At 46.1% G+C, this 23,977-nt stretch overlaps 1 protein-coding gene across 1 annotated transcript in view; it reads right to left on the bottom strand.

Moving 5' to 3' along the window:
- Positions 1-3,495: 3,495 nt before the first annotated feature.
- Positions 3,496-23,977, bottom strand: part of LOC111268174 (uncharacterized) — a 114,457-nt gene continuing 93,975 nt past the window's right edge. The window contains exons 3-4 of the mRNA XM_086971653.1: positions 7,906-8,556; positions 3,496-7,605 (exon numbers count right to left, since the gene is read on the bottom strand). Of these exons, the coding sequence (XP_086827779.1) occupies positions 6,653-7,605; positions 7,906-8,556 (1,604 nt within the window). The 3' untranslated portion in view covers positions 3,496-6,652. The remainder of the gene's footprint in view (positions 7,606-7,905; positions 8,557-23,977) is intronic.

Here is a 23,977-nt window from a genome sequence, read left to right as displayed (position 1 = left end):
TCCAGTCACCATCTTCGGTGTGATGTCTGTCCACCTTACGTTTCGAGAACAGCACTGGCGTAGTAGCTGAAGCTGCAGCATGTTGTTAACTGCTGCATTTTAAAGGTGAGGCGCTCTTCTGCGGCGGCGAGATACCGTCTACGACTGGAAGACAGAGAGAGACGAAAAAACTAGAGAGAGAAGGGAAAAGGGGGCATTTGAGCAGCGGAATAGCGACGAGGAAAATGCGCGACGAACAAATGGGAACTGGCCCGGATTTGCCCAGCGACACGGCTGTGTTGGGTTACGTGACACTGTGTAGCGTCAGCTGCTCTGTCCCTTTTTGCTCCACTTGTGTCGATTACTGTATATTTGTTCGTGTGTGTGTATCGAGCAAGTTAACTGTTCTAGGGTCCCGTGCCAGCTACCCGTTCATGTGTACCGGAGCGCCGTGCGCACAGGATTCACCTTCTGTCTCAGTGCGGCCAGTTAGCTAGCCAGCTGCCAGCTCTTGTCGCCTTCTTCTTTTGCGTAGCCGTGGTCCCAGAGTCCCTGGGTCCCCATCGCAGGCATAGCTCCCATATCCCTCCTACATAGGATAGCGTAAAATCGTCCTCAGCTATCCCATCTTACGCTATCGGCTGGTTCCCGTAAGATGGCCGGCCATCTGCGCAATGACGCGACTCAAGGAGAACAGAGAGGAGCAGGAAGACAGAGGAGAAGAAGAAGAATCGTTGTCTCCCTGAGCCTGTTCTCTTTATAATGCTTACATACACACACACACACACACACACGCACACACACACACACACACACATACATACATTCATGCCAGAGTATCTTTTTTTCTCAGAGCTCCTTTCTGCCTTCCTTTTCATCCTGCCTCAGCTCTTCGCTCTGTATCGGTCTGGCCATTCCAGGCCACCTCTGTCCAGTGACTCTGCGACTTACATGCACGGGACTGCTCATCGTCCTCCGGCTGCGTCTCTTCTCACCGTTTGCTTTGACGCCGGTCCCAACACGATGGCGAAAACGACGACTGATAGCCAGCGACAAGGAGAAATGGCGGCTTCGACGCTAGGACGGACTGAGAAGGCTCACAGGAGGTAGATGGAGAAAGACACCAAATGACAGTGAGCCTGTAATGCTTGCGACTGTTCGACGAGGCAGTTCTCTCAGACGGTTGGGGTTCTAGGACGACGAGTGAACGAGTAGCGAATAGTTCGGCCCGACATGAAGCGGCCACTGTCGGGACGATACACTAAAAAACCTTTTGCTGACCTCGTGCCTCGTCCTCCTCCCTTTCCTCCTTGGTCGCCTTCGTACAGAGGCGGCAAAAAGCCGGCTCTCTGCTAGAAACTTCGGACGACCCCACTGGCGTCGTAGAGAAGAAACAGTGCGAGCTACCAGTCATCTCATGGAAACGGTACTACAGATACATGCATGTGTATACTTGCATGCCACGGCGTTCTTGTTAGCCAATTCGTCGGTTTGTATCCTATTCAAATATATGCCGAGTCTTTGAGCTGTCACTTCAAGCAGCGCCCTGGCCAAATATGATTGTTTAACGCTCTGCTCTTAAAGGGATCAAAAGCGCGCTTTTTCTACTGCTGCTGCTGCCGCTACTGCCACAACTACGGCTGTTTTTCTAGTGAGCGTGAGTTTCGAATTGGCTGGATGGAGCCCTATGAACGAGTTCGGCTCTTCCCACTCTAATCTTATAGGTATGTGGTACATATGATAGTACATTTGTTTGTCTATCAATCTACGGCTAATTGTAACTGCACAAAATACAGGATCGATAAGGCCCCTCTTTTTTACAAGGACAATGTAAAATTTAGAGCGTTTTTGAATACATAATACTGAGACAGGAAGAAGCGCTTTACATGTTTGTTCACATTCTGTTATCAGGAAATAGCTTTCGAGAATGGTTATAAGAAGAAACAGATTTTACTCCTTCTAGTAGCTGCTACGGCCTACCTTGTAATAGTCGTTGATACTAATTAAAATGCTAGCTTACGCAAACGGAACCAAAGCTAACATCGTAGAAAGACTTGCCTCGTTCATGTAGTAATATACAGATCGAGAGAGTTGGATATTGAGCTAGCAAAGTACTTTTCGCTCCTGGGCATCTTGCGCAGCTAAATGGCAACAGGCCCAATTTATACGAACCTGCCATATTGCAGGATCATGCAAATAAATTGACAAACACAACGCATTATCAACACAACTACTTAACAACGTTAAGTTCCCTTATTGACCCAATTTGAATATTAAGCAGTTGATTTCATAAAGTGTAACTACGAGTCGTAAAATGGATGGCGTTAATAAACGTGTACCCTTCGTTAATTAGCAGGTCATCCAGTAGCAGAAAAACGATAGGCTTTCGCTTAATTCGACTTTGTATAACAGTAGATCGGCTGGCTGCTTCCACTTACCTGCTGACCACGCCGCAAGCCTCATATACCTATTTTAAGGTGACCTCTATAACAGATTTCTTAAACTGAACACAAAAATTATTGTGACGCCATACGCTGATATGTGCCTATATAAACTTATATTCCTAAATCTGCAAGAGGATCTTGGAAGACGATGCAGCATTGGCCTTCTTCAACCGCTCGCACTCTTCCATCAATCGTATCATTATAATTCATGCTCGGTCTAGTACTAATTAAACTTAACATTTATTCGGTTCACCGTTAACCTTAACCGATTTCCACTTGCCATTACACGTTGGTCGGCAACGTTACGTCGCATAGTGACGCCCACTTCTATATAAATAAACATCCGCCAGTAGAGCCCTACTTCTTACAGCCTTCTTGTATCGTTGTCTTGCTTACTGCATTACACTAGTACTGCAGCGAATCCTTCGTTCGTTGTCTAGCCTATTTTCCGTTTAACCCGCTACCACCCCTTCCTTCGGGACATACTTTCACAAACAACTCAAAGATCCCTTCAGCCAAGAGACTCTTACATATCCTTCAGTCTTGGTTAATGGCCCATGACCCCCCCGCCCATCTCAGTCAGCTCGTGTCTCTCTGTGACGCCGCTACTGCCGTTGCTGTGGTAGTCGATCTGTTTATATGTCTGTTCATTTGTCCCTTAAGAATCATGCGGCTGCGCAAAGGCATTATAGTGGTAAGTAAGGGGGTCCGCCAGGCCGCCTGCTCCAACCCCGTATTGCGCCTACTCGACCAGTGAGTGTTTCGTAGCCATCAACCACCTCAATTCCGGTGGTGCTGTTACTAGCCACGCCAGTGAAAACCACTCGCAAACAGACTCACGCTTTATCCCCCATAACAGTAATAGTAGCAACAGGAACAGCTGCTGGAACTACACGAGCAACAACAACAACAGCACAACAATACCGGCCCTAAGCACAACAACGGCCGTCTGTAACCAAACGGTGGAAATAGCAACAACAACAACAACAAAATGGTTAACTTGAGGAATAAGGGGAAACCGATTGGAGGCAGGTTCTAAAAACACAATCGAGGCTGAAATAATGAAACTCTATTGGACTTCTTGTTAGAGCATCGGTAGCCCATTTTATTTATTTATTTATTTATTTATTGTATTTAACTCCTGTTTTTTTACCTTTTCGCGGGTACATCATGTTTCAATTACTTTTTCCTCTCTGGCTCCCGTTTTATATTGCTATCGCTCATACAGCCTATTCAATATCTCCAATTGTTTTCGATCGCCGTTATCAATCAGCGTAATTATGTTCCATGTCGTTGCGTGTCGCCAACACTTCCCATCGCCATCCATGTATATATTTCCACTGTCTGTCGTCCGTGTATTTGTGGTATTAGTTATGTCTTTGTCGTCGGCTGTTGACGTCTTTACATCTGTACGTATTCTGTATTTTATGTAGGTTGTCTGTTGCTTTGCGATTCTGTCACGTTCTGCTAACGGCTCCAGCGGCTCGTAACTCGAATGATTTGAAGACCAACTTTTGTTATATTTGAAGACGCGCTCTCCTCAAGTAATATGTCAAGTAGTGGTATTTATAATTCTTTTTATTATCACCTGCTGTTGTCGCATATTTCACGCATACGCACAAACAGAGACCCACACGTTATTCACACGAGAGGGTGTATCTCCTTAGTAGGTTCAGCATCACTATCGGATTTCTATTATCTCATTACTTTTATTATTTAGCGACCGGAAAATTGTATGCCGGGACCAATACAGTCCGATACGAGTGCAACCGACTAACCCAAGCCTGTCTTATCTGACAGTCATTAGACATAATAGTCAATTCATGCATAATAATGAATCATCATTAATAATAGTTATTATTGTCAGCTTCACCACTATAGCAATAATAATTACTAGGACATATTTACATGTTACAGAGAAGGGTTGTTGTGCCAACAGCGGTGGACATAGAGCGCCTCCGATTTTTCGATGAACCGTTGCATTGATTATGGGACTGTTTTCGAATTTGTGACGTCACCTTTTTTCTTTTAAATTTGGCGCGCGCTATGTTATCATCTGCTTCTGACAGGAAAGGTTTGATTTGCCGCCACGCGGAATGTTCAAAAACATCATCTTATTTATATTGAATAGTGTCGTTTCTATTAATATTCGAGAGATTAATTCGTAACTTTACTCATTTTTAGTACCCACGATGTTCTCGCTCATGCCTATTTTGTTACTTCTAGTTTCGTCCCGTTTGCTTTCAACCTTTACTCTATTTAGTCGGAGTCTTTTTTGCATTTTTTCATTCACTTTCTCATAACATGTTTTTTTTCCAATTGACGCCTTGCGTGCACCAATGTATGCATTATACTCACGATAGCCATAAAGTTATACAGTAATAATAATCATAATAAATTATTATTATTATTATTTACTATATTCTGTCATCATACCTTCCGTAAGGTTATTACATCATTCAGCATCAAGTAGACAACATCGATGAACTGTTTGCCTTTCGACAGCGGCGATTTGCTTTAGTGGCCGTTCCCCGTTGTTGCCGGTATGATAGTGATTGTTTTAACGTAATAATACTTAGATCTAGTGTATATAGTTGTTATTGTAAACTAAATGCACCATTAGTTTTTTCAGTACTTTATCATCAGCTCATTTTCGTAATGCTGCTTTTGCTGGTTACAGAGATGGTCAGAAGGGTCCCTCACCGCCGAGAACGGTCATGTGTTCGCGATATCGCGCTCGTTTCGATTCGATAGTTCCTAGAGGCGGGGAATTCGCTGACGGTGGTCACGATCGGTGGAGGGAGGCTTGACAATAGCCAAGGGCAAAACTGTTTGTGGCCTTTTACCCAGTCCATCGCCCATTACTAAACCGCGACAATATTCACGACGAAAATACCTCATATATGTTGCAATTGTTTTTTTTTTTCACATCTTCGCATCCAGTCTCTTCCTACACACACACACACACACACACACACACACACACACACACACACACACACACACACACACACACACACACACACACACACACACACACACACACACACACACACACACACACACACACACAGACACACGCACGCACGCACGCGCGCGCGCGCTCGCTCATAGACCCTATCGTCGGGTCGACAGTAGGACACGGCCAACCAAAGTAACAAGGAATTGGCGCGTCTCAAGCACGCTCCCATTTTAATGTATCATCACCGACTAATAAGATGCAACCAATTATATTATTCATCAGTCCTTTAATTAATTAAAATCGCATTTATATATATATATATATATATATGTTTGTATTATGTATATGATATTTATATTTATGTATATCTTATTTATATAGATAAGCGTGCATACGTCGTTGTACACACGTCCGCACACCATCGCACACAGACTCGACCACTGGAATCAAGATAAACGACTACTTGTTATGTACGCATATAATAATAGCAATAAAATAATAGCAGGAGTACATTATACGCCTACGGATTTCGTTGTCGTTCTCTATTTTCGTTTTGCGTCATCTCTCACGTCGGCCACGTTATATACAGCGACTAAACACAGTAATTGATGACGGACTGGGTAGAAGTTGTGGAACGGGTAGAAGCGACATTCAGTAAACAAAAAGAAGACGCTAATTGGCTTGACGACATTCTTCACCAGATGACCTACACCTCTGTACCAGACACATGTCAATAATATCGCAATAATAATAATAGTAATAAGGATCTGAATATTCACAGAATGTCAACAATTATATTATAGAGCGGATGTAGATTTCTTTTTGGCGGGGACACAGCTAGGTGCCCGGCCGGCCGAAGGCCACATGTCACTACATGGATTTGGACTTACAGAGTTGGTTCATTTACAGGATCTCCTCCTGTCCACTCAACGCCTTTTGTCATTTTTTCTCCTATTGTTTTCAACGCAGATCGTAGGACGATGCGGCGCCGTTAGCTACACATGTCAATGCTTTCCATAGTTCTTTTTGGTTCCTTAGAGCGATCCACATTTGTTGCGCGACCCATCACATGGGCAAGTAATGCATACTTCGGCAAGCAATCTGAAGATAGAACATTTGACGTAAGACGGACTTTTAGCGGTTACGATCTCTCTGCTGTCCTTTTTTTCCGTTCGATCCAGCACTATGTGAGCTGTCAGCCAAGTGTTGAAAAGCAAGCAAACCAGTCGAAGCGGTTAACTTCAGCCGCGTTGAGGTAAGTGACAATCTAGCCAAGTTGGTAATATTCAGCACTTCCAAACTGTCCTTGACCGGCGCCATTCGACCACTCGTTAGCCAAGCCTTCTTGATAGCATTGGCTCTGTGGGGTACCCGGAGTACTGCACGCGCTCATCGAGCCGGTGCTCCCGTTATTATAATACATATTAAAGTTCATATCTCCATCTCTAGTTCCGTTCTGCTGTTGGCTTCCTCCGCCAACTCCACCACCATGTTGATGACCATCAGAAAAGCCGTTGAAGTGCTGACTGGCTGTATCGCCACTCGAATGATACTGTGATTCGTAACATGGGTACTGACTTTGCTGTTGTTGTTGTTGTTGTTGTTGTTTGTGTACGAGCGACGAGTAATCGTGTCGATCGTAGTACTGCTGATCCCCGGACAGGTCGTCAGAGCCATAGCTCGTGTATCCTTGCGTGTATTGGTTACCTGGTCCTGAGTAACCCCCCTGGTAATCAAAGCGTTGATCCCCATACCCGTCAAAGTACTGAGGCATTCGTGCGCTAACCATATTCGGGCTGGCCTGTCCGCCTGCTGCTGCGGGGTACTGTGATCCGCAGTTAGGTGAGTTCGACTGGGGTGCAGCGGCGTGGTGGTAGAACATATGGTTTGACTTGTACGTGACGCTAGGGTAGCACGCTGTGCCTCCCGAAGGACGCGTTCCGTAGTATTGTTGTTGCTGCTGCTGCTGCTGCTGCTGTTGTTGTGACTGTTGACACTGTTGCTGGGCCGTTTGTTGTTGTTGTTGCTGGGCCTTCTGCTGATACAGCGGTGTAGGACTGGAGTGCATGGGAGAGCCCATCTGAGGAAACGGACCTCGTTGACCAGCTCCAGGGGGTGACGGTGTGGTTTGTTGACCTCCAGGGTACGCCAGCGATGGATCAGGCTTGATTGCCCGATCAAGTAAAATAGGTGTTCCGGTTGGTGTCGGCGTTTTGTCACCTGCAAATACGGAGGAGACAACAGAACTAAATTAATCTGATTCATCTGAAGTAAAAGCTTTTCCTCCATACCATGCAGCGTCACAAGGAATACGGTATAAAAGGGGATATTGGTTAAATAATAGAAAATAAAGAATGTTTGTCCACATCAAAAATTAGCTAATGCTTATATACCCACTTATACTCTCAAGCAAAAGGACCTCGTCACCCATGCCATTTGAAAGATTGTTCAATTTTGTATTAAATTTAAAATAATGTTGTTTTTATCATAGTCATCTTATTATGCCTTACGCTTACACACCTCTTGCTGAACCTGGTGATGGTGTCGCGGATGCTCCGGTGAGTGCGGCGTGTAGATGCGGTTTCGGATCGTCTGACGATATCGATCCGTGATCACTACCGCTTGGTGAGCATGTGTTACGTGAGAGAAGTTGAGGCCCACTTGGGCTCGGCCCAACGCCTGCGACCAGACCGTTAGGGCCGGCCGGCGGCCCACTGGGCGCATTCGAGGTCGGCGGTAACGCCTGGATTGGCGTACAACAATCCTTTACACCAACACCGGGCTGTGGGCTGCAATCGTTGCCAGGCATCCCGCACATTCCTTTTCCTTTAAGACTTCCAACCCCGACGGCTACGCCCATACTCAACCCCATGACGCCAGTGACCGTAGCACTGCTGTCGTCATCGTTTTCCGACGCGTTTGACTCTTTATCGGTGCCACCTTGACCCTCGCTCTTCGATACCATTGTTTGCCGCTTATGACGCATTCGCCGATTCTGGAACCACACTTTAACCTGCCGTTCGGTGAGGTCGAGAGCTGCGGCGATCTCAATCCGCCGCGGCCGGCACAGATACTTGTTGAAGTGGAACTCCTTCTCCAGCTCAAGCAGTTGAGTGTTGGTGTAGGCGGTGCGGAGCCGTCGCGGCATCCCGTTCTCACCAGTCAGTGGTTCTGTAAACAGGGAAACAAAAAATACATCGATCAGTTTGGGCGCCAGCGTCCGCTTCACAAATTGCGCATGTGGCAAGATAATCCAAAGTGTCACAGACAAACAATACATGAAAAACTATTTCCTAAACTGTAGTATGATGTGCAGTTTACTAAAGCTAACCTTACGCCCACGCCTATTGAAGTACACATAATTACAAGTTTAATTCGTGACGTATGGGTACTGCGTGACTTGATTAACTAGTACTTCATAATTAGAATCTTTTCCGCACTAATTATTGTGATTGTGTGATGATGTGTTATCCTCACAATTATTAAAAATTGAGATGGAGTTCTGCCGCTCCCGTAAAAATTACTCGCACCCTACGACAATACCTCTTGAGGATGAGCAAAGGATAGGATTCTGAGACTGCCATTTTGCTACAGTTCGAATTTACAAAGTAAAGATTCACTGCACCTCATCCAGTGCCCGGATTATACTCGCGGTTCTATATTATTATGTTTAGACAGATGCAGGAGTGGCCAAACGAACGATGATATATTATTAGAATAGCATCGTAGCCCTTCTGTAGTTCTGTTTTAGACGATTGCGACCTCGTGGGTTTTGCCCTCACCAAATGTTCGCATCCGGGGCAGGCTTGCGCGAACATTATATGTACGCTTGCTTTTACTTTCTCCGTTCTCGCTTCTTCTTTCTGGAGCGGATTCGAAATAATGGATCAAATCGCTTTGGTCAACATCATTAAATGCAGCAGTGGCTGGACTCCACTGCATGGACCCCCGCGCGTTCCTCAGTGTGAACATTGGCCCCCAGTTCGTGATCTGCTCCCCCGTCAGACGGCGAGAGCAAGAAAAAGAGAGGGACAAGGAGACATAGAAAGAGCATTTTAAGCGGGTCAAACAGTTACCCGTGGTCGCAGGGACGCTAGACGGCGACGCTAAGCAGCTTCGACTTTTGCATCTGAACCGCAGTGCGCGGCGAAGGCATTGGCAGTAGCCGCGGCCATCATTGACTCGCTCGAATTCCAAGCGAACTGCTTAATTCTGCAGTTGGCTCCGGAACAGGCAGCTGACAAGAAGAGCAAAATCAGAAAAAGTCTAGGGGGAAGCGAAACTGCAATGAGCGACTTTAGTCTCATCAGAAACAGAGCCAGATAAGATTTGAGCCAGCCCCCCAGACTGCTCAGCTGTGTCGACTCCCCTCTACCCGCCACGCCCCCTCCCCCCCATACCGCCTTCTGTCTCTCTGTGTTTTTTTCTAGTACGAAGTCGACAATATACAGCGTGCTGTCGATCTGCAGAGGAAATCAACCGATCCGACTCAACCGAATCAAGCACACAGCCAGCAGCAGGCAAACTGGTAGCAGACAGACAAGAAGGCAGGCAAATTCATGCAAATTTACACATTTTGACTTCTTAACGAGCGGCTGGTTGAGCTAGCAACTTTTGCTCCTTAGTCTCTTTTTCGTCTCGAAGTAGGCACAAATTAAGGGATGTTCGCAGGGCACGAGCAATTGGGGAATTACGTTTTTCTTGCGGCCGCATGAGTACGAGACGGAACCTAAAGTCGGTGCTATCCGAGGGGCGAACGGAGAGACTGAACCTTCAAAAACAGAACAACGTAAATTGGTAGTAGGATTCATCCACGGTGGTAACGTAGTGAAAAAGACGGTAAAGTGGCATTCAGAACGAGAAGAGCAGCTTCAATGGAGCCGCACTACGCGTGCTGTTGCTGGTGGATTCTGAAGGTAGTCAGGGAAATTAGGTGCGGCGCGCGCGGGCGGGAGGGAGGATAGCAGTTTGAGACAAAGTGGCAGAAAAAAGGGTTTAGTAGCCTGGAGCGTCCTACATTATCCCTGTGACAATGCGATATCTAAGGATGTTAGGCCCAGAACAAGGCAACGCATCGTACGGGGCTGCCGCTCTGCGTGCAGCTTCTAGTGGCTTTAAATGAGATGTAAATATTATTCAATTAGAGAAGGATCAAATGCGCTGCTAGTTCCTCTATAAAGAGCGAGGATGAGAGAGAAGGGGATCGAGATGGAAGCAAAGATATGCAGGGTTCTTTACTGTCTACGAGTACTAGAACGAGGGATTGCGTCAACACACGTGGCTCATTGCTGCTATGAGAATCACTGGCTACATATGCATTATAATAATAGTAGCACTGCTATGGTAGCAGAGTTGAAGTTATACCAGCACGACTACGGACGACGGATAAGAAGAAATCAAATACCCTCCAGCGCCAACGCCTTCCCCTGTTCTCCAATGCCCATTACAGGGTTTAGGCCATTGTGGCTGGCTAACTGGCTGGCCTAGTTGTTTCAATTCCTACCAGGGTTTTTTTCAATAGTTCGCTTGTCCACACGCTTTTTTCTTCTCTTTCAGGATCGGTTACCAGACTCGCCGCATAGGAGGGCATATGCGTAGGCCACCATTTGCATAGCAGTCAACGTTAGTGGTTCTCTTGTCGTGTTGCCGATGCCCCTTAGCTCGAAACTCTCTCAGCCGAAAGCCAAAACGCTCACGGTGACTAATTCAACAGATGTCACCCATCTATCTGCTAGACGAATACGAGCAATGCTAATCAGCGCTTAAGCTTTTCATGCCTGTATCCCATAGGAAATAAAGAAGATTTTTTTACGATATGGAGGATGATTTCTCCATGCTTCAGAGTTGGCTAAAAACAGTGACCGATAAAGATGTGAATATTGAATATTGCCTGCAAACGGTTACCAACGTATTCTTCATGCATATCATAATAGAATACTGCTCTATAGAGAACAATCTTAGTCTTCAATCTTCTTGACCAAAAGTCATTAGGTAAATAAACGCAGGTAGCTTAACTGTACGAGAAACAAAAAAATTAGCCGACGGTTTGATTGAGCTTCTGCATCCTTATTCGATTAAGAGATTGTCTAAATCAATGATCAATCTTAATTGATTTTCATCAAATTAATTGATAAAACAAGCTCAAAATACCCGTTATTTTCTAGTTAGCGTTTAATCAGTGGCGTACCATTTGAATCCTGTTCGCCTCAATTAGCCAATATCATTGTATATCCCCATGGAGTTAACAAATGCGATTTCTATTTTAGACTCCGCTCGATCTTTTGTTGTTTATCCAAACGTTTGCTTCTAATCGAACCAGCGTCCACACGACACCACTATGGCATATTATGCCACACGGGACAATTTTCTCTCCGCGTCCTTATCTAGCCATGACGCGAGGTCACTAGTGCTCTATGCACAAGACTGACTGCCAAATCGGAATACTTCTTGGAAAGTCTCCTAAACCGACCTGGGGGGCAAACAAGCACTAGTTGTTTGTCTCTGACCAAATGTTCGCCACCACCGCCATCGCCGCAGAGATGCCCATCCCATCAGCTACCAGCCACCAGGTTTTGCGTACAGTGCATCTGACGCGGCTCTAGCGACGGCAAGCGTCCTAACTTCACGCAGATTGAACCTGACAGCAGGCACTACAGTTTGGTCTATTCGTCCTTCCTTCCCTCGCAGAGCTCCTTAGGACACATAATTTCACTTAAAGGCTTCAAGGCAGAACTGCAGGCGGAGGCGGCGATGCGTCTGTTGTGCTAGAAACTCCAAACTGTCCGGCAGCATGTACAAGTGCCTTAGCTAATCCACCCAGCATACGAGCGTACAACTGAGGGTCAGCTACGTCGCCGGAGCGTGTCTGTGTGTTTGTCTCGAGCGTTTCTTGGGTCCACTAGCGAAGTTAAGGGACACACAGACTTAGCCAGACGGAGACCAGGATAAATGTGGACGCGGTCGCTTCGAAGAAGGCTGCCTGCTACCTCCCATCTCGTTTATATAACGGGATAGATATAGGGGGAATTGAGGCGAGGATCGGGTTCGGGGCGAGCAAGGAGTAGTGTTTAAATATAGATTTGGACTCTCCAGCGAGTTGCCGCCACCAGCGTCGGTGACGGAGCAGTGGATCCCATTGTTTCGTTGAATCTTCGACCCTCCAACTGGACTGTTCTCTCTCCAAGCCGCTTCTTCTCAGACCTCGTGCGAAGCTCGCAGACGTCTACTCGATGCATCGAGTCCTTTTCGTTGCGGGTACGGTGTCGGCGGCCAGGCCGACGTCTGAGGGGAGCTCTTATATGGGCTGCGCATCAAGAAGCCCGATTTTCATCCCCTCACTATAGACTGCTACCTCTTACACCGCCGAGTCATGGCACCACGACGAGGGCCAACTGACTTCTCCCTTTCCATGCTCTTAACCAACAAGTCAGGCAGCCGACCAACATGTCCTAAAATGTCTCCTCAAGTGGGAGTCGGCCGTGTTCGATCTCCGTGTATGCATCTACGCCGCAGCAACTGCTTCCGCGTATCTCTGATACGCTACGGGAGCCCCTCCATCGAGCCCCCCATTTATAGAAGTTACCAGACCGAGAAATAGCTGGAGCAGATTTCGAAGCAGCATAGCTAGCAGCCTTTAAGGAAGTCAGAGTACAGACTTCACCGACACTAACCAAGGGGAATAACTTATGTGAAAGCTGACACATATGCCTTCATATATGTTCTAATGACTTCTTCCAAGCATTTTTCTATTTGACTTATAGGAGAACCGATAGACTATAAGGAACACCTGGATACAATATATACGCGGGTTTTGTCAAATAAAATCTCCAAGAACCTGATAGGCACCATTAACCGGCGTCTAGCTTTTCAATTAGCTGATTTTTGCCGCATTTCGATCTTTTTTTTTTGCTTCATTTAGACAGAGCCCCAATCTGGGAAAAAATTAATGGAAAGAGTCGAAAAGAGATAAAAAAACATCTCTCTAAAAAGATCTTTAAATACAATGACTTTATAAGCTGAATACAGTAGCACGCTAATCTCCTATACCATACTCTAAACTTATGCAGAACGAGATCGGTTGCAGCACGATCCTGCTGAAAGTCCCCACAGTAGGGTTTGTATACATGACATCCAGACTGATCGAGCCAGACCCCAACAAGAACGTTTCTATCAAGCTTTGCTCCTTTAAAGCCATTAACATTGCTATTACATTTCCATATCACATTTACTAGCCAGCCGGCTGAGTTGCTGCTTCATTGGAAATTTTCATTACAGATGTCTAAGCTAATGGATCTGGAAATCTGAAGTCGTCTGCGGCAGTTCAGCATGATTCATATAATAATCAGTCGATTGGAAGCGATTCCCGGATGCCGTTTTCAGGTAGTTTTCTGTCTCTTCACCAAAATTTCTTCTTTGATGTTTTGATTAAGAGAATTTAATTTGAACTCACAGAGGAAAAGGAAGAAAGAGGTTCAAGCGGTGTTGAAATACCTGACGAAATGGCGCAAGTTTCAAAATCCGCGTCAAGACCGGTGCGACCAATAAACCCGTGACCACTTTAATGATGCACGCCAAGTATCGATTACAGGGTAACAACGAAGGAGATAGACAAATTGGAGCAAGAAAGAAGGCACAAAGGAACGTCGAGCAGCACGACGCAATCAGCAAAAAGTCACAATTGACTGCGAGGAGATTAGCGCAAAGTAGCAGGAATTCAGTGAACGGCAATAATCAAGAATAAAGGAACCTAAAGGAAAAGGAGATTTGTCTTTACATCACAAAAAGGCGGGCCGCGACAAAGATGGGGCAGAGCTTTCAAATGCGATACAGTCCTGCTGCTTAGGCTGAAAGACGCAAGGCAGCAGCAGAAGGCCAACTGGCAACAAGTCGACGATGGCGCAGTGGAATCTTTTCGTTAGAAAAAATGGATAATGACGGTATTGAGAAAACCAAACATAACATAGTTCAATGTATCTGTATAATAAAAATAAATCTGCCGTTTACTTTTTTTCTTATGTGAACTATCGAACGCGAATTTCGAACAGGACAAGCTGAAGACATAAAGAGAACGGATGTCAAAAAAGATGAAGCGCGTATGAAAACGTGTGATTTGTAAGGTTGTCTTCATGATTGTTGGGTTTTGATATTGTAAATAATAAAACCTGGAGTTGTTGAGGTCCTAAGCGATCAATTCACTTTGCTTCATTATGAAGCATTCTACGTGGAAAGCGTTAACCGATAGAGTATGCATATCCAACTTGTTTCGAATTAAAGGTAGCTTTACTTATTCTATGTCCAGTGTCAAAGAAACCCTAAACACGAAATGCAAATAGGCTCTTATTTGGGTCTTCAATTGTCTCTCGGGATGATTTCGACGAATGAAGGCATTTGCATGCATCTCCTCCCCGTCTTTTGAGTCACAGGTACTTACCACTCAGCAAACAACAATTGCCCAAATAACATCGTTGTCTTTGAACCCTCTTGAGGATGGTTAATTATTTTCATGTGATGGGCTCTGCCGCCTAAGTTTCTTTCGTATTCCGCTGGACTAAGAATAGTATTCGTTTTGTCCTATTTCCTTTCGAGCATAGCATTTCAGCGAAGAGACATGAAGCTATAGACACTAGCATCGATAGCGTGAAGAATAATAAATGGAAGTGAAACACGCTGTTGAAAAAAGAAAAAATATTTTTCTATTATCACTAACCCGTTACTTACCCTTGATGACCGTTTGAGAGCGCCTTTTATGCTGTAAGCGCGGTGTTCACGAGCACGAATTGCTTAAAGGCGAATGGCAAAGGGGACAAAACTATTTGACAATTGACGATCTTCTGTATTATGCGTTTCGTCGAGGCCAAAATGCCGCCGAAGTAGCCCGGTACATTTGCCTTATTTATGGCAGGAATGGTTTCCCAAGTTTGAGGATGGTTGGACACCGAACTTAGGGCGTATTGTCAGCTCTGGCCGACCCTTTGAGTTTAATGACGACATCTGAAGGCATTTTGGAAGAAAGACGATTCGGGAATCGGCCGAAAGGGTACACCATAACCAAAAGACCATCATTAACTACCCCATGTTCCTTGGCCTTCCACAAAAATTTGGAGCTAGGGTACCCAATAGACTCTCTGAATCCAATAAAGAGTAATAATTTGATGTTGTATCTCAACACTTTGCCCCGTATCGATCGTTACGTAGCCATAATGACTGACTCTTTGCTCAGAATCGTCGCTAATGATAAGAAATAGTAGAATTTGGCCAACAACGTGGCCCCAAGAGAAAATTCAAGGCCTAAGGCCTAGCTAGAACTCTATCTAAACAAGATTATGCTTTGCGTTCGGCAAGACTGTAAGAACTTGATTTGCTAAGAATTGCCTCTTGCGAACCAGACCAGCACGTTTATTTGGTCCAGTTGCGTCCAGGAAAAGAGTCTGTTTAAATGAAAACAACTCGACAAACTGGGTCAGATCAGTTTGCTTCCTAATCTTGTAAACAGACACACGGAAAGCATCATCAAAGCTGTTCTGCTGAACTTCAAATGGAAAAGTTTTATTGTACAGTCCATATTTTCCAGATTTTCACCTTTTTTTCTTCTTTTTCTATTTGTATATTTGTTTTCCAGACGGATTATCACCTTTTCTGTTCATTGGCCAGTTACCTCCGCGGCCTTACTCGACAGGCATCGACAACAACTCAAAACGTGATTGGAGGACCTCTTCAAGATGATATCCACTGTCTTCTACAAGGCGGCGTCCATCATTTGGTCGCAAAATTGGAGCAAACAACGACGGGGAAAACGATTATTTATTGTCACAGGAACAAAAAATCTAGCGTTCTCTATAGATTAAAAAGTAGACAGACACCAGTCCTAATTCTATCTTTCGCTTTCACTTATCGCTCGTTGTGTTCCGATTAGCAAACCTACCCTTTTCTGAATCGGCTGAAATTTTTTTTATCCTTCCATCTGATTCGTACTTTATGCTACCGAGACAGATATTTCAGAGTCACTCTAAGTGAGAGTACACTATATTGCTTCCATTTGGGCGTTGCCTAAGTTCACTACGAGGTAGGAGAACGACTAGCGCATGGTTTAGTTAGTCAAATGCAAGTCGGATGGGAGCTGCAGCTGTCGTCTGTATTAATTCAATGTCAGACAAAAACGGTCGGAGCTGGCAGTAAGAATACTTTTCTGACACAGTTTCGAACGTAGCTTGCTTATCGCACGAGGAAGCCGACTGAAGATCGAAAAGGACACACACAGTACTATTTTCACAAACGCTTTGCGCTTGAGCCTGTGCCTGCAATAGGCACTGTTCCTTCATGCGCGATATGTACTCTACCCCAAATAGGCGACCGAGTACCGTTGTCGCGTTGCTGGCGCGTCTTCACTTGTCTAGGTATCCTCGTCAACGAGAACAAGCGGCAGAACAGACAACAAAAACCAGCCAGATTTCTAAACGGGGAAGCGTGTGGCTGCAGACGCAGTATACTCTGTTCCGTTCGGTTTTATACATACGCAAGGCATCGCCACGGGCCCTATATGCGATCTGCGTAAGGGAATGGTGTATGTGTGGCCGGGCGCAGTATTCGTACGCGAACACGGCAAAGTGTCGCCGGCCGAGCGCCAGTGGGGCGGATTTTAATTTGTTTTTTTTTTCTATTAAAGAGGAACTCGAGCGTGCGAAAAGCAGGAATTAGTCGATATACCACTACTCGCAGTAACATCAGCCCCGATGCGAGCGTCGCGGCTCAGAGTGACCCGCTTAGCGTGAAAGAAAGTCGAGTAAGGCTTCGGAGTGGCAAGAAAGGAGCTACTCCATGAACCAGCATGCTACCGAATGGGCTATGGCGCAAAACGTAAAAGAGCAGTGAACGGTAACAGGCAAACGAGGTCCAAAAGGCGGTTCGAATTCTACAGAGATCAAACACTAAATGAAAACATATTCTACGAAAGTATTTTTCTACTAGCATATAGTAATAAGGTGTGCTAAGGACGTTTCGTAGAGAGAGAGAGAGAGAGATAAGCTAGCACTGCCGAAGTAGTGGATACCGGTACACGCTACTGAGTTAACACAGGTATCTAAAATTTAACGCTATATGCTAGCTATATAGTCCTTGAACGTCCAGTCAGAATGATCCCCGCCAGATTTGGCGCAGATGAATCATTATTTGTTTCCAATCAGCAAAATGGAGCTTCTTTCTTTTGAGAGTTGCGTGAGCTTTGGAAGGTCACAAGGGAACTAGGCCTAATGAATATGGAAATTGTACCAATACAGACATCAAAACGTTTTTTCGGCAAAAAAAAACACGATGAGAGTGGCGATGTGTAAGCTGGTGCATAGATACACAGTGCATGCTTCCCGGTACTCGAAAGGGGCGGTTAAGAAGAAGCTTAGGTCCCGTAGCTTAGGGGGTCCTCCTTAGACATTTGTTGACGGTGTGCATTTTCTCGAAATTAAGCTCCTCAGATAGAATCCTTGCTGTACTTTTCGCCCGCAGCCGGCCTCTTAAGCCGGCCCTACGTAGCCTTTGTGAAATACGTCATTCTACTGCGAATTTTTGAAAATAATTAGCGCTCCGCACTCGCTACGGCAGATTGCCCGGAACTGTGTCTTCAACACACCCTAGCCTACCGCGAAACCGTTGGTACCATTGGACTCACAGCCTGCCACACAAAAAACCGTTTGCACTAAACTACGAAGTAAAGCAAAACGTAAATTGCTGGATCTAGAGATCGCATAAAAGACAAACTTTTCCCCGAATAGATTCATTCTTGTGCCACTACGAATCGTGCGCCTTCAATTAAAAAAAAAAAAATATTATTCTAGAACACTGTTGTGTAACGTTACCAGAGCGTGAATAAAAACATTGCACTCAACCATGGGCAACCTCATTTTTTATAAAAGAAAACACAAAAAAAAAACAAAATAATACATGTGAATATGTATTTTTTTATAGATAATACTTAAATAACCGACTAACCGTACTGACAGTATATTTTGGATAATGAATAAATTGTTTGTGGTAACCCGGGGCTGTCAGGATCCAGGATGGACATTTCGCCTTGGCGAGTAGGTTCGATCGCGTTGATTGAGTAGGCCGTGAGAACGGATGACGTGGTCCGCGGCAATCGCATACGACATTATCAACAGCATCATCAACGATGTACCAATATTATCCAAGTTCCTTGTCGGTGGTATACGGGCCATCTCGCTCTCCCTTTGCGTCCATTGAGAAAACCGATAATTATATCTACGGGAAATTGGCTCAAATTGCCAAGAAGCGGTAACGAGTGTCATCTCAATATACTACAAAGGATCGTCTTCCGTAGAAAGGACATCACTTCGTTATATCATACGAGAGCTTACATGCAGCTATTTCGTTCACACCAAGACATTTCAGGATGGTAAGTCAGTGAACCTCGTTCGTTTCGACTTTACGATAGTGACAATGAAAGCGTAAGAAACACCGACAACCCATAACGAATTAAAGCTTAAGTTTAGTTAAAGTCATTACCAATTCACTAGACGCAACTAAGATAATCATCAGCTATAATAATATAATAGTACGCAGTTAGCTTGTCCAACGCGGACTTTACAGCGGCAGGAGCAAACAGCGTTACATTTCTGTGTAAACCCAACTCCGACTTGGGCGCCTATCAGAGACTTTCGGGATTTGACCGGCTGATTTTTCTCCACGTACCCGCTGGGCTAGTTGGGGCCTGGTCTTTTTTAGGGATATTTTCACCTCCTACTTCTTTCGTTCTCCTGTCTGTTCATATCTTGCAGAATCCGTTCTTAGTCGTTTGAGCGTCCAGACACACGTAAGATTCGAAACTATTCCTGCCCTCTCTTCATTTATCTCCTTTTTCCTATTTAAAAAAGTTTTCTCCTGGTTGCTGCGCCTTTGGCGTGGTCGTCGTCCTGCTTTTTCTCTTGTGTTCACTTCGCTGACGCTTCTATCACCGCGCCGGCCGGCGCCCCGGCCTTTCCGCTAACGGTGTCGTTGAACTGAAGGTTCACGGACACCACAGAAGAGTGGTGCATCAAGCTCAGCGTACGCTGTCTGTAGAGAAACTCCCTAGCTGAGCCGTTTGGGTGCGACGTCGACAGCGCTCCAGAGGCTGCGTTAGGGGTATCCTGACACCCCTGCCTCTATACTCTCGGGGCTACAGCAGACTCTTAGATGGTGGCCATGGAGTTAGTCTGGCCTCGCTTCGCGCGCTGCCCGCTCGTCTCCCTGGTTTTGCCTCTGTCTGGCTCAGATCTTCAGTTGTTGAGGAACGAGGAACTCCATCCCCTCATCCACCGGCTGCTTTGAGGAGACAACAGCCGCAGCGCCTTTTGTGCGACGACAAGGGATGCTGGAGTGTCTGGAGAGCCGTCAAACAGCTAAACAGTGAGTGGCGCTCTTGCTACAATGGCTGACTGGACGGACTCCTGCATCGCTATAGTGCCTGCACCCCTCGGCCTGGATTTCCTATCTGGCTCCCCGGCATAAGTTCACTTATCCCGTTTCTCTTACCGTCATTTTCAAAGTGGAAAACGAAGACGACGACAACGAGCAGCCGCTGGCTTCCAATATACCGTAGACGGGTCCTTTTTTTTTCGTCAAAGAGTCCACCGGCCTAACAAACTCCGCACACTTTAGCCTGCAGGCACGGTTAAGACCACATGGACACTCCATCGCACATGTACTTTCCAAGACAAACCAAGTAGGTGAAGCCAGCTGAGAAATCTGCTGCCAGGAGGGACGTTTTAGCGAGAGTATCAAAACGTAACTGCATATCTGTACCGAAGATCTGTAGTGTCTTGCTAGTTTCGAGGACATGCTTTGTGCTGAGTTGAATGGCCTATGTCACAGATTCGGCCTGTAGATGGTGTCAAACAAAAAGTTACGGTACTGCACTGTCGTGTTTCATTTGCTTTCCTTTGACCTGTTTGCTAAAATTATGTGCGATGAAGAACTTGTTTCAATCCGGCGAAACATACCGTGATGAAAAATCATATCGGTTTCATTACCTCTTATGTATTCCTCTTGCTAGTTCTGTGCTTTAGTCGTCCAGATCGGTTAGGAATCCTCTGCTTGAAACCCATGTCACATATTACAAAAACATACTACTTGTGTTACCCGTTCACCTTTCCATGATTCTCCTTTCGTTTCTACAATACATCTACATAACCTGTAGAACAATCTGGAATTTATTTTTTATACGCCTATATAATTACTGAACGCCACAAGTTTCCACTTAAAATAAAAAAAGTGGTCAACCCAGTTCAGACTGGTGATACCAACCAGTAACACAAGCCAATCAATCATCCAAAAATATATATCACGTTGACTTTCAACTAATTTTATGCACTTTGGACAAGCGGTTCATTTCGACTTGGCGCCAAAATGATGTCTCCAGCTTCGCTCAAGAGAGAGATCGCCAGCGCTGCTGTCTCTGTCACGCAAACAATACCTCGTTGCTGGTAAAAACAATACTTTCATTGCAAAACTATGCTACACAGCTGCTCGGCGTCGATATTCGACTCGGTGCCATCCAAAGGCTCTGGCCGAGCTTGAGGTGGTCCTTGACGTCAGGCCCGGCTTTGGATCGTCCAAGCCAGCTTCGATGCGAAAGGTTTTCCGAAGGCTTCAACGAAAGAAAAAGAAAGGAACGCCTATCGCCTGATGGAACCGGTACAGTTCTTCCCCTTCTAAAGGGATCTTTCTCTCTGGTAGTGGGGAAAAAGTGGCAAATGGGGAAACGGGTTCCGTTCGGTGAACTCGCCGTTGTTCACAGAAAGGCGAACCGAGAAGAGCCATGAAATAGAAGGCGACGAAAAGACGAGAAGGAACGGTTTTCTTTCTCAAAAATGAACACGAGACTTCTTCTTCGTCTTTTCCTCGTGCAGTTTCGTCGCTGCTTCTTGCCGGCGGCGGCGGCACCGGCAACGACGGCAGCTTCAGCTCCTTTTTTCCTCGTTTTCGTTCTCATCTCGCTGATAGACAGGAACGACTTGTGCAGCCTCCCTCGAGCTACGAGCTTTGCTGCTGCTAGTTGGGTCCTTCGTTCAGTTCAGGGGCGTACACTGCAACGGGTGCTTACCGAGACGCGTTATGCTCAGCTTTAGTAACACTGGCTGGTTCTTGGTTTTTCACACATGCTATTTACCTCTGTTCACTCAGTGTTCGGCGTGTGTGCAGAATTCGTCCGTTTCACAATGTCATCCAGCAGCTGAGTAACATGTCGTGCTATAGTTCCGCGGGAGATTTTGTTACTAAGGCTGCTTTCGCTGGCCTAGTAGCTGCACAGCGAGCTACTCCCTGGAGGCCTGAGCGACGTCGCTGGCTGCCTGCCTGCCTGCTACGGAGGCTGCTGACATGACATCTCCTCGCTTCAGCTATCCGACCACGTCGTGTTATCCTTCCATTCTGACTCGGGGAGCGAGCGGAATATGGGGATTGTGTCGAGACCCCTGAGCGACGGCAGTAGCGAGGAGCATAACGTTTGCATAAGCGGAAGAATCGCGAGTATACTGCTACTACTCTACGAGAAGTGAGCACCCTGCAGCACCGGGCTATGACTGTGGATAGCGGCGGATGGCCGTGGCGGTGGCAATGGTGCCCGAGAGTTTCGGGGCACTCGCGCCGTCGCCGGAAGGAAGCTGCTCGCTATCGGATGCATCTCGGAGCCTACACCCTGCTCTGGGCTAGACAAGCTGCGTGGTTCCACTGTCGCGGACGACACAGTGAGTGTCGCCCATAGCGGTAGTCGCATTGGCCCCGGACAGCAACGACGATGAGAATGGCGACGACGGCAACGGTGGCGATCGCGGCGACGACGCGACCAATGCTCAGGGCTTCTGCTCCACCAAGCTGCTAGGACATCCTTCGAAGTAACTTACTCGTTCTCTTCCTGGTCCTTCTCTCTTTCGCGGTGAATGTTGTTCTAGAACTGTTCTTACGCTTATCGGTTTCGCTCAGAAGCGAAGCTAGGCTACAATGAAGACGAGCTCTTAGACCAATCGGGAGTTGCCATTGGGCAAACTACTTGCACGCTGCCATATTCAGTGTTCGTTGGCTGGCAGGCACTGTTCTCTTAATCATTTTTGTTCCGAATATTACATAGCATGAAGAGGCGTTTCACCCGACTTCCACCACAGGCGGTGAGGAGCGTGTGTACTGCTAAAATGTTTTTTCTGTTGTCGCCCGGCCCGTGGCCTCATCCCGACATGCTTTGTCGTTATCAGGCACTAGTCATCTTTGAGGCCTCATCACATGATCAAGATTCGCATATACCACAATGAATTGTTGTATCTGCCAGGCTGCTGGTCCGATTCCTCTGCTTGCCTTTCCTAAATAATGAATATCTGCTGATTTTCTCCATCTTAATCTTTTACTGCTAGTGCATCCGCTGCTGCTAAATCGCGGAAACAATCAGTCCACAAACTCAACGTCAGCATCCCCCATTTCGTCTGCTTGAGAAAAAAGGGAACGGGATAGCCAGAATCAAGACCACAAGTATATAGTGCAAGGCACAGAGCCCAAGAGATATTTGCGGGATTCAGGCCATGGCCCAATTCGTTCGCCACCTTCTTTGTACCAGCTCAACATACCACCAATTAATGAGGGCCGATCAAATGCGAATAAAACTCCCAGAAACCTTTTTTCTTTTTCAAAGAATGTACGACCAGAGTGTAGGTTAAAGACATCGTAAGGTCACTTCTTCCACGCGGACGGGAAGTGGTGGATTCTGACACACAGAGGCTGTGACTGGGACACAAAGCGGAAATGTGGCTGATGCTTTCTATTGGAAAAGGCAAGGGTTTAGAGCGGCTGAGCTGGTTTCCTTAGCTTCTCTGTGAATAAGAAAAGACCAAGGATCAAGTCGAAATTAGATATCGATTATTCCCTGCCTTGTTTTTAGCCTTTCTTCACCGTTCTACAGACACTCACGTACTCAGCCAGCTACTGGAACTAGTCGACGGTATTAGCACTCTTAAATCAAGAGAAGCGAACACTGTTTCGGCGATGTTGGAAGCCCCTGCTACTACTGCCGCTATAGGACCAGGCGGAGATTTTTGGCAGGGACCATTCCCTCAAAGTGAACTTTCGTATTTCTCGTTTTGTACTGCCCCTCTGTAGCCTAAATGAAAAGCCAAAGATAGGGGTATACGAAACCAGCGTTAGCATCATGGCCGCTAAAGTCACTTGCCGCCATTCCTTATCGAAGTCAAAGACCTCAGGTATTGGTCCGTTGGTTGGAAGCTTAGCGGACTAGCTGCCTATGGCCATTAGCTCAATCAGCGATGCTTCAGGATAGTAGCAGGAGCACTACAATACGTAGCCGCAACGACTGAGACCAGTTGGCGGCAGCAACGGTGGCAAAGGAGCAAAAAAATAGCTTAAAGCACTCGTTCTAGCAGTGATGTATGGTGGAAGGAAGACAGCCGCTTGCTACTGCTGCTTCTACTGTGGCCAGCATTACTCTAATTCCACTGAAGTGTAGAGTAGATGAAAAAAGTGATGGTGTTATAACAGGAAGTGCTGACTGGGTAAGGGTATGTGTGTATATGGGACTAGTTACATGAGATGTGAGCTTGGCGCG

Source organism: Varroa jacobsoni, unplaced genomic scaffold (genome assembly GCF_002532875.2).
Source record: "Varroa jacobsoni isolate VJ856 unplaced genomic scaffold, vjacob_1.0 scaffold_134, whole genome shotgun sequence".
Classification (NCBI taxonomy): Eukaryota; Metazoa; Arthropoda; class Arachnida; order Mesostigmata; family Varroidae; genus Varroa; species Varroa jacobsoni.
The sequence above is the reverse complement of the archived record's forward strand: the minus strand, read 5'-3'. Positions and strand labels throughout refer to the sequence as shown.